At 39.6% G+C, this 11,298-nt stretch overlaps 1 protein-coding gene across 7 annotated transcripts in view; it reads right to left on the reverse strand.

The window, feature by feature from the left end:
• Positions 1–11,298, reverse strand: part of SLC9A7 (solute carrier family 9 member A7) — a 167,426-nt gene that overhangs the window by 32,846 nt on the left and 123,282 nt on the right. For 6 of the 7 annotated variants that reach the window (XM_009234775.3, XM_009234778.3, XM_009234779.3 and 3 more), the window contains 2 exons: positions 11,038–11,191; positions 3,352–3,411 (listed from right to left, as the gene is read on the reverse strand). In XM_009234775.3, coding sequence (XP_009233050.1) covers positions 3,352–3,411; positions 11,038–11,191 — 214 coding nt within the window. The remainder of the gene's footprint in view (positions 1–3,351; positions 3,412–11,037; positions 11,192–11,298) is intronic. The other variant, XM_054544153.2, reaches the window with a different exon arrangement.

Below are 11,298 nucleotides of genomic sequence, written 5' to 3' on the forward strand. Positions count from 1 at the left end.
GTCTCTCCTTGACCAAACTTTAGTCAGGCTCCAAGGAATTCACTTCCCAACTAGGCACTGACTTTTGGGCTTCCATGTCCATCTCAGCATAGCTCAATTTTAGCAAGAGGCTTGCTAAGTTGGTTTGGCCAGAACCCAACATCTGATTGGGTTCTTCATCCCCCCACAATCCCTCAGGTGATGTCTGATTGTCTAAGCTGGTTTGGCCAGAGCCCAACATCTGAATGGCCTATCCCCAACATCTGATTGGGTTCTTCATCCCCCCACAATCCCTCAGGTGATGTCTAATCCCCTTCACCTGTCTTCAGCAAGAATCCTGTTGGGTCAGTTTAGCCAGAATCCCACTTGCCCCTGATGTTTCCTCTCAGTACTTCTCCATCCACTGACCCCTGTTTCTCTCCCCTGCTGCAAAACCCCATCACAGTGGTCCCTATACCAATCGTGATGGTCCTGAACAACGTCTGCCTTACTGTTTAAATATACATCAGAATAATGTTTTCTTTAACAATATCATTAACTAGAGTCCTGACCTGCTTTCAATCCTGGTGCCCCATACCCTCTTGCATCAAGATAGCCTTGAGAACTCACACTAAAGACAGAGAGCAACAACTAAAGACAGAAAGAAAAAGCAACAACTTTGAGAGCAACAACTAAAGACAGAAAGAAAAAGCAAAATGGCAGGACTCATTTATAACAAATACTATAAAAGCACCAGGGCAGTTGTCTTGGCTTAGTAACATACTAACACTGGCACTCTATGCATCTGGTAATTTTTTTTTTTTTATCCTTGCACCTTCCTCATTCTGAGGCAGGATACTGTGCCATGGATGACATGGATAACACTGGGCAATGGGGGAGAGAAAAAAGATGCCAGGAAAATCCTATATCTGCCATGGAAGTTCCTACCTTCATGGCAGCCACTTGATATCAACCAAGTATGAAATGCAGCCCAAACTCCTGACAGCAGAGAGTCTAAAAGGACCTCCTGGGCCCTGCCACAGACAGAGGAGTGTGGGAAGGCCCTTAGGGTCTCTTGGAGGGCCTTGCTACTGATATAAGTGCAGAACAGGAGATTTCTAAGAAAGGAAACAAAGAGCTGCTTCTCAGCTTGCTACTGCTAAAAAAAAAACAAAACAAAAAACAAAAAACAAAACAGATCGGGGCCATGAGACACAAATAATGTTCTGCACTTTTTTTCCCCTATTCAAGGCTGTTTACTTTAGGGTGATTTAGTAATTACTTTTCTGGCAGGGTTGAGGGCCTCTTGGACCAATCCCCAAGGATGACACGGGACCTTGTGGCTTCCTACAAAGAGCCCCACCCTTGGGGCAGAGCCCAGAACCAAACTGATCTCTGGGAAGAGGAGGTAAAGCAATGGGCCAGGGTGTTTTGGTGTGGAACTGGGCAGCAAGAAAGAACAGGCACAGGATTTTTTTTTTTTTTTTTTTTTTTTTTGGTGAATTTTTTTGAGACGGAGTCTCACTCTGTCACCCAGGATGGCGTGCACTGGTGTGATCTTAGCTCACTGCAACCTCCATCTCCCGGGTTCAAGTGATTCTCCTGCCTCAGCCTCCCGAACAGCTGGGACTACAGGCAGGTACCAACATGCCTGGCTAATTTTTGTATTTTTAGTAGAGACGGTGTTTCACCATGTTGGCCAGGCTGGTCTCGAACTCCTGACTTCAAGTGATCTGCCCACCTCGACCTCCCAAAGTGCTAGGATTACAGGCGTGAGCCACCATGCCCAGCCCAGGCACAGGATTTTAATTGCAGGTTTAAAGCCTCAGAAGACTTTAGGGTCCCCCAACTTTCTGAAATTCCTAGTGTCAGGTCACTGTCCACTTTATGTATCTCTCTCCTGACCTGGTATAACGCTTTTGATCCAGGACACTGGAACTTTTTTATGCTGTTTTATTATATCTTATTTTAGCATTCCCCTGATACATCAGGGCTAAGCTCATAAGAACACAAATGACAGCCTTTTCTTCCAGGATGGGCAGAATTATCTTTATTTTCATTAGGAATTAGATAAATGTGGACATCCCACACTAAATGAATAAATAAAGCAAGCAAACTGATGTGCTCATTCTGGAATGAATAAATACCAAAAATTGATAATTTCTCTGCTGGTATAATTTGTCCGTTCTGATTAACAGATAAAATGCCATAAAATCTTGGAAAGTTTAGAAGTATTCTATGTTAATTAATAATTTTTTCTTAAAAAAAACCCCAAATGGTCAAGGTTTTGAATAATGTGAGGAATATGAGACACACATCTTCATATAACACCTTGAACACCATATCATAATCTGAATTTGCTCATGTCCCAAGTCTAATAACTTACACTTTGCCTGAAGGACTTTCCTTCTTGAAGGCATGCTTCAAAGGAAAGGGTTTCCTCTGCAATTTAGCTGGTATCAAAGTCAGTCTCCAAAAATGAACGTGTGTGTGTAGAAAAAAGTGTGACTTCAGTGAGCTTAAATACTTAAAGTAATTTCATGTGAGTCATTACAGTACACATACGGGGCCTAGTGATATCCCAAGACCCATGTCCCACTGCTTTCACCACTGCCCTCAAGGAAGTGAAATATTCTCACAGTGCCGAGAACAGAGTTGAAGCCTATTTTGCATTTGATTTATCTATCAGCACGGAGAATCAGATCAGGAAGAAAACATGCCAATTAGAGAAACAGAAAGGAAAGAAGAAACATTAAAGTTTGTACTTTGCTTGCCTAGACATCACCACCCTTAAGCATAGTTATATCATAAACTTGGAAGGATACTAAGAAACAAACTGCATTAGAGGAATCTTTATCTTTTTGGTTAAACATTCTTCATATCTTCTGGCTCACCATGACAAGGCACAAGTACACAAATATGTATTTTGAAAAACTATAACAGCAGTGGTATTTAACTAAGATGGTGTAAGCCTTACCCCAGTCATGGTTGAAATATGAAAATTCTAGTTCTCTTTATGAATTAAGAGCCTTATTTACTAGATCATAAGCAGGATCTTGTGGGAAAAGTGTGGCCCTGAAAATGAGCTGCTCTTAACACTAAGCTCAGTTGTACGAAAAGGAGACACTTGACAACTCAGGCTTTATGTTGGCAATACATTGCCTAAATGTGGGGAAAGCAGACAGAATCCCAAGAACACTGACACATCAATCAACCCAGAGGAGGGGTGGAAAAAATGATTAGAATTGACTCAACCTTTTGCACCTTTACTAAAAGTGGGGGTTGGCACACGCAGGAAGGAAGAGAAAAACAGTGTAAAGAGAAATATCTGAGGTTAGAAAGAGGATAAAAGCCAGGCCCAGTTAATTTTTTCTGAGGATGCCCTTGTGTCACCTGAAGTACTGCCAGTGGTGTTCGTTCTGGTCCTCTTCGGAGGGCTCCTCGACGCCAACTCTGGGCAGCAGAAGAAGGGAACGTGAGTGTGACAGGGACAACAGGAGAGCCAGGAGCTCTGGGCAAATGATCTGGACCATGTCCATGAGAGAATATTTTTCACTTTCAATATGAATCCATATCTTCTCTTAAACTGTCCCCATCCTCTAAAACCCAGAGAGGCTGAGAGGCCACTAAATTTAAATTTAAAGCAATAATGTCAGGAGCCAGGTCAAATGAGGATTGATCAGGAATGAGGATGAGCCTCTCAAAATATAATGTAATAAAATCAGAGGATGAAATACACCTCATAGAAAACAAATTTACATAATTTTTTCAGAAATTCATTTGTTTATAAAGCAAGATACCAAAAATAGAAAAAAGAAATTGTTGCTTAAATATGTTACACATATTTAAAGTGTTTACACATATTTTTACACATATTTGACAGAAAGAACAAAAAGCATGATATTATTGAAAAACAGCAACAATACTTAAGAAGACAAAGATGGCCTTTTTTTCCAGACAAGCACATCATGTTGTACACAGGATCAACCTGAAAGTCGGGAACCCAACTTCTGCTATGCTCTTTAGCTTGTAGCCTTTTGAATTGCCATGGTCCACCTTCACCTTCCTTAATAATTTCTGGGTCACTTAGAGTGCATTTGAATCTTACCATCATGTTGGAGCAGGGTTTCGTAAACTTGGCACCATTGACATTTTGGGTCAGATAATTCCCTGTTGTGGTGACCTGTATGGTGCACTCACTGTAAGATGTTTAACAGAGTCTCCAGCTTTCAACCACAAGATACCAGTAGCAACCCCACCCACCAAGAAGCTGAGGTTTTGACCTCTTCCTCTGGTTGTGGCCAACTAAAAACATCTCCAGATACTGCCAAATAAATGTCCCCTGGGGGGCAAAATTGCCCTCAGTTGAAAATCACTGCACTGAACCACGTATTCTCAATGGAGGCAGTATCACCCTCATGGGTATAAAAACTGGTTCTTGTAGGTAAAACAAAACAAAACAAAACAAAACAAAACAAAACTCAGATATTACGATGGTTTGTAGCCCTCCAAAGTGCCACAGCACAGACAGAGATGCATAGCAGATCTGTGATATTAAAATTTCACTGGGGAAGGTAACTGAGGAAAAAGTTTTTAAAGGCTCCTCAGCGGTGGCAATAACGAAAAAAAGATTGAGAACTACTTCACTAGACAGTGCCCAAATTCTCATGTTATTAATATCCCCTGACATATGCAAGTGAGGACACGATGCTTCTTAAGGTGGTACTTTTAATTAGTTACATGTTCAGAATGTGACTTAAATCAGACTCTATTACTACAACATTGAAAAATTATAGCAAACACCAGAAAAACAAGCCAGATTCCTTAATGTAAGATTCATTGTCTCTTGAGAAATAGTATTAATAATAGTAGCAGCTGTAATGCTATGATTAATACTATTAATATAATAACAGCTAAAATATATTAAGTGCTTATGTGTCAGATGGCACATTGATGAGAGAATTTTTCATTGCATTATTTATTACCACATTTTATCCTCACACTATGACTGTCCCCATTTAATCAGTGAGGAAACTGAGGGATACAGGTGAAATAAGTTGCCCAAGGTCACAAAGGTAGAAATGGTAGAGCCAAGATTCCAACTCAGGCTGCCAGTCTCCAGAGCCTCAGCTCTTCCTCTTATAGGATACTGCCTTTGATTACAAGGAGGCATCTTTAAGGTCTTTTAAAATATCCAGTTGCAAATGCTATTACTTAAAGAGCTCAGGGCTTCTCCCTGCCTTTATTCCTTATGTTATCTTGCAAAGAGCTTTATTATAAATTCTCAGTCTAACAGGATTATGCCAAGTAGAGCATTCTTACTTGTCCTTGAATGATTATATTACTACACTCTGGAATGTGAAGGTTACAGTTCATTTGGCCACCTGGGTGTACGTCGTTCCACCGCCCCCCCCAACCCACTATCTCCACCATTTCGTGTGTGTTACTTGAAGCTGACGGCTCCTAGAAGACGGCCACCATGCTGTCATAATGTGGTCAGGACATACACAAGGCTCATCAGGCAAAATAATCCCACCATCATTTTTTAAGTTGCCAAAATTATGTCCTTTGTCAATAACAACGCTTACTCAAGAGACTAAGAAAAATATTATGTTTCAACAGAAAGCAAGCAATTTGCACATTTTGCCATTATGTTTTAAAATATCAATCACAAAACAGCAATGTAAAAAGATAAATTGGATTTATGCAAAGCAGTGACCTGGCTTTGGATTTATAGTTATATTCATTTTTATTTTATACACAGACTTGAAATTAGCCATAGTAAGAAACACAGCTAACTCCTATTTATGGTGAACTCCAAGAACCACCCTGGGCTTCTGACTTCTGAGCAGCTACTTAACAGCTCATCAGGGCCTCTATCAGTAGCCTGGAGAAGTAAGGAATGAGTAGGTGCTGATCATATTGAGGTCACAGGGGTCAAAATGCCAAACTGAATTTCAGGGGGTTTCTGAATCAATTTAGAATAAGAACCCAGGTTACAGAAATGATTCATGGCCATCACACCACAAGCCACAAGCCAGAAAAATTAATCTGTTTTATTACCTTATTTCAGAGGGAATTTCTTTTGATGTAATCTCTGTAAATGTCAGTTTCTACACTTATGTAATCATTATTTATACACATCTGGAAAAATGCAATGAGCTGACACATATGTATTTTTCAGTAATGGCATTATGCTGTCTGGATAGAGTCAGACAGAAGGAAGGAAAAGATAAAGATAGAAATCAATTAAAATGAAATTAGAAAAACAATACAGAAAATCAATGAAATAAATAGCTGGTTCTTTAGAAAAGATCAATAAAATTGGCAAATGTCTAGCAAGACTGACCAAAAACAGAGAAGATACATGAAAAATGGAATATCACTATAGACCCCACAGACATCAAAAGGATAACAAGGGAATGCTACAAACAACATAAACTTGACAACTTAAATGAAACTGACCAATTTCACAAATTACCACAACTTACCCAATATGAAATAGGTCATCTGAAAAGCCCTATAACTAATAAAGAAATTGGCTTCATAATTGAAAAACTCCCAAAAAAGAAGTCTCCAGGCCCAGATGGTTTCACTGGAGAATTCTACCAAAAGTTTAAGGAAAATAATTAACACCAATTCTACACAATCTCTTCCAGAAAAAAAAAGGAGTAAGGAACATGTCCAACTCATTTTGTGAGGCCAGATTACTCTGATACCAAAAACAGACAAAAGCAGTACAAAAAAACAAAACTACTGACCAATATCCCTCGTGAATACAGACATAAAAATCCTTAACAAAATGTTTGCTCATATAATTCAGCAATATGTAAAAGAATAATATACCACATCAAGTGGGGTTTATTTCAGAGAAACAAGGCTGGTTCAATATTTGAAAAGTAATCAATGTAATTCACTATATTAATAGGCTAAACAAGAAAAATCATACGATCATATCAATTGATACAGAAAAAATATTTGATAAAATTCAATACCTGTTCATGAAAAAAAAAAAACTCTCAGAATACGAGCAATAGGTAGGAACTTCCTCAACTTGAAGAACATCTACAAAAACCCTATAGCTAATAATATAGTTAATAAGGCAAGACCGAATGCTTTCCTCTTTTTTTTTTTTTTTGAGGCGGAGTCTCGCTCTGTCGCCCAAGCTGGAGTGCAGTGGCGTGATCTCAGCTCGCTGCAAGTTCTGCCTCCCGGGTTCACGCCATTCTCCCGCCTCAGCCTCCTGAGTAGCTGGGACTACAGGCACCTGCCACCACTCCAAGCTAATTTTTTGTATTTCTAGTAGAGACGGGGTTTCACCATGTTGGTCAGGCTGGTCTCGAACTCCTGACCTTGTGATCCGCCCGCCTCAGCCTCCCAAAGTGCTGGGATTACAGATGTGAGCCACCGTCCCTGGCAAATGCTTTCCTCTTAAGATCAGAAACAAGATGAGGATGTCCATTTATACCACTCTTATTCTACATAGTAGTGAAAATGCTAACCAGAGCAATAAGGCAAGAAAAGGACACAAAAGATACACTGGTTGAAAAGGAAGGAAAAAAAAACAAAACAAAACTGTGGCTATTTACAAATACTATGTAGAAAATTCCAAAGAATCTACCAAAAAAAAAAAAAAAAAAAAAAAAGGACCAAAACACTTTCAGAACTAAAGAACAAGTAAGTGAGTTCAGCAGTAAGGTGACAGGATACAAGTTCTAACAAAACATGTACAGGCCTTGGATGCTGAAAACTGCAAAAATCGAATGAAAGAAATCAAAGAAGGTCTAAATAAATGGAGAAATATATCATGTTCATGGATTGGAAGATTCAACATAATAAAGATGTCAATCTCCCCAAAAATTAATGTAAAGGTTTAACATAATTCCTATGAAAGACCCAGCAAGATATTTTTTACATGTAGATAAATTTATTCCAAAATTTATATGGAAAGGAACTAGAATAGCCACAACAATAAAGTGGGAGGAATCACTCTGACGCTAAGGTTTACTGCGTAAGTATAGTCATCAAGACAGTATGGTCTTGGGAGGATAGATACATAAACCAATAGAGCAGTGCAGAAAGACACCCCCATGCATACAGACAACTGATTTTTGACAAAGGAGCAAAATTAATTCAATGGAGTAGGATAGTCTTTTTAACATATTATGCTAGAACAACTGGATAGCCATTGGCAAATAAAACCTCAACCTAAACCTCACATCTTATACAAAAATTAACTCAAAATGGATCACAGACTTAAATGTACAGTGTAAAACTGAAAAGCTTTTAGAAGATAACGCAGAAGAAATCTTCAGGCCTAAGGCTTAGTGGAGTCCTTAGACATGATACCAAATGCATGACCCATAAAAGAAAAAAAATGATAAATTATAAATTAAAACTTCTGCTCTATGAAAGACCCTCTTAAAAGGATTAAAAGACAAGCTACACACTGGGAAAAAATATTTGCAAACCATGTATCTGACAAAAGACTACAGTCTAGAATAAAGAACTCTAAAAACAAAGAAACAAACAATCCAATTTAAAAATGGACAAAAGACTTGAACAGATATTTCACCAAAGAAGACATATAAATGGTAAATAAACACATGAAGTCATGCTTAATATCATTATCTATGAGAGAAATGCAAATTAAGACCACAATGAGATATTCCCACATACCTATTGGAACAGCTGAAATGAAATACCCTGACAATACCAAATGCTAGGGGGGATGCTGAGAAACTGGATCCCTCATACACTGCTGGTGGGAATGTACAATGGTACAGCCACTGTGGAAAACAGTTGGCAGTTTCTTATAAAACTAAACACATTTACTATCCAACCCAGAAGGCACATTCCTGGGCATCTATCTTGCAGAGGTGAAAATTTATGCCCATGCAAAAACCTACACAAGAATATTCACAGTGGCTTTATTTATAATAGCCTAAAACTTGAAACTATCCAAATGTCCTTCGAGGGGTAAATGGTTAAACAAACTCTGGTACATCCAGAGTTTGGCTGGAGCCACTAATTAGGCAGCAGGGACCAGAGGAGGAATGTGACAGGCCCACCTTGGAATGCTACTCTGCAATAAAACAGAACAAACTTGATACATGAACAACCTACATGGATCTCCAAGGCAGTTACAACAGCAAAATGTCAAAAGTCAACTCTCTACTCTCAATGGAAAATTATTTGGTCCCGTATATGTTTGAGGAGAGGGGGAGAAAAGGATTTATAAAATAGCATGAAAAACAAACATGATTTAATGAGGCTCTGAGCATCCAGAGCATCTACTAGGTGACCAGACAAACAGGAGCAGGAAGTAATCTCAGAGGTCACCAAATGCAAAGATTCTCAACTGTGTGCAGGGGAAACCTTTTTTCTTGCCCTAATTCTGCTACATAGAACAAAGATGGTACCATCTTATGTCTTAAGTTTAAAAGTAAGAGACTGTAAATTTTCTTCAGGTTTATATTCTCAAAGATGGATTCTTTTCCTTAATCCAACCCTTGAGATTCATGCCAGGAAACTGAAATTCTAACCTTCCCAAATTTTATAACTCTTCTTACAGGCAGTATAGCACAGTGGTTAAGAGTGTGGACTCTGTGGTATGAGTGCCTAGGTTCAAATCCTAGCTTGTCCACTTAAAGCTCTGTGACCTTGGGCAAATTACTGCTTTGTGCCTCAGTTTCCCCAACTTTAAAATTGAGACAATAGTCCTATCTCCCTTATAAGAATGTTGTGAGAATTATCTTAATATATGCATGGTATCTGGAACAATGCCTGCAACGTAAGTGTTACTTATTATTATGACTAACACTGATAAACCCCATATTGGTTCTGCAGACCCACCTGGATCTCAGGCAGAGATACACTAGCCCAGAAATGGTGAAGCTGGCAGTGGAAGTGGCAGTGGCTAGAAGCAGAAGTGGCAGCCCAGGAATCTCTGCCTAACATCTATACAAAAACCCCAGACACAGGAGATGATTCTCTCAAATTTTAGTTTCTTCCCCCCAACCCCAAGGATGACTGGGAGATCTCTGTTCATTTTCTCTCCTCCAAGCTATGTACGCTCTGCAGCTGTCTCAGGCATTCTACAGTCTAGAGAATACAAACTAAAAAAGCCAGCAGAGAAAGAAAAACCATTGCCACCTTGTGGCTTTTCAGAGAATTTTTATTCACACCTTTGAACTACCCAAGTGTCTTCTTGTTCCAGAACACGGTCACCCTCTGCAGACCTGAAACTGTGGCAAGTGGCCAGAGCACATCCAGTGATGTGCAGCACAACACTTAGAGCTGAAGTGCCCGTGAGATCACCTGGCAGAGTGTCTTCACTTAACACTGAGGAAATCTGAGGCCCAAAGACATGAGGGGCTTGTCTTTAACCCAAGCCAGAGTTGGGCTGTGGGTCTCTTGAACCTTATTTCCAGTGACCTCTTTACCATAAGATGCTGGAGCTCACAAACACAATTTGGAATTCAAGCGCTCTTGAAAAAGTCAAACTCGTATCAGTGCTCCTTCTGTCCTGACACAGCTACAAAGCCACAGACAGAGGACATCCATGAAACTGCAACAGGTGAGGGTTACCCAGGAAATGTCACCTCTTTTGTACACTCAAGCAAGAAGAGACAGCATACAGCTTCATGCTAAAATAAAACTCTAATTGCCTCTATTTCTGGCTGGTGAGCTTATTCTTCAGAGTCTGGATTTCATTTCAAAGGAACATGAAATACTGGACTCTGCCAGGGGCTCTTGGTCTATTTTCTCTCCTGCAGCTTTAAGACTTTTTAAATTTTTGCTCTAATGTCACTGTTCTAGCAAGATCCAGGCACTTCTCATTCTTTGTATGTTTGCACTGACAAAAATTTTTAATGACTACATTTTTTTCTCCTGGAAAACCCCATACTCCAAACTTTTACTTATTGTTTTAAAAACAATTGTTAATCCCCCCTCACAAACAAAACCAGACTGTAAAAGGTTTCCATGAACTAAAGTAGCACATCCTGCACAGGCTGTTGAACATTCTCAGGAACAGTGACAACTGACATACTCAATTAGCCTTCGTTCCAAACCAACCTGATGTTAAGCCATGACAACATGGGTGTTGTGCCTCCTCCAATGATCCAGACGGTGAAGAACACGATGAGAAGGGTGGTCGTGAACATCATCTGGCGAGCATAGGATGCCGTGTCACGGATGGCCAATGCAAATGCCATTGCTCCCCTGAGGCCTGTGGGGACCAAAGAAGAAGATCTACTTATAAGGATTAAATGACAATGTTGTCTCAAAATCCACTGCTGCCATTTGGGGCCAATAAACTCCATTCATGCTTCAGGG

Source organism: Pongo abelii, chromosome X (assembly GCF_028885655.2).
Source record: "Pongo abelii isolate AG06213 chromosome X, NHGRI_mPonAbe1-v2.0_pri, whole genome shotgun sequence".
In the NCBI taxonomy this organism is placed as follows: Eukaryota; Metazoa; Chordata; class Mammalia; order Primates; family Hominidae; genus Pongo; species Pongo abelii.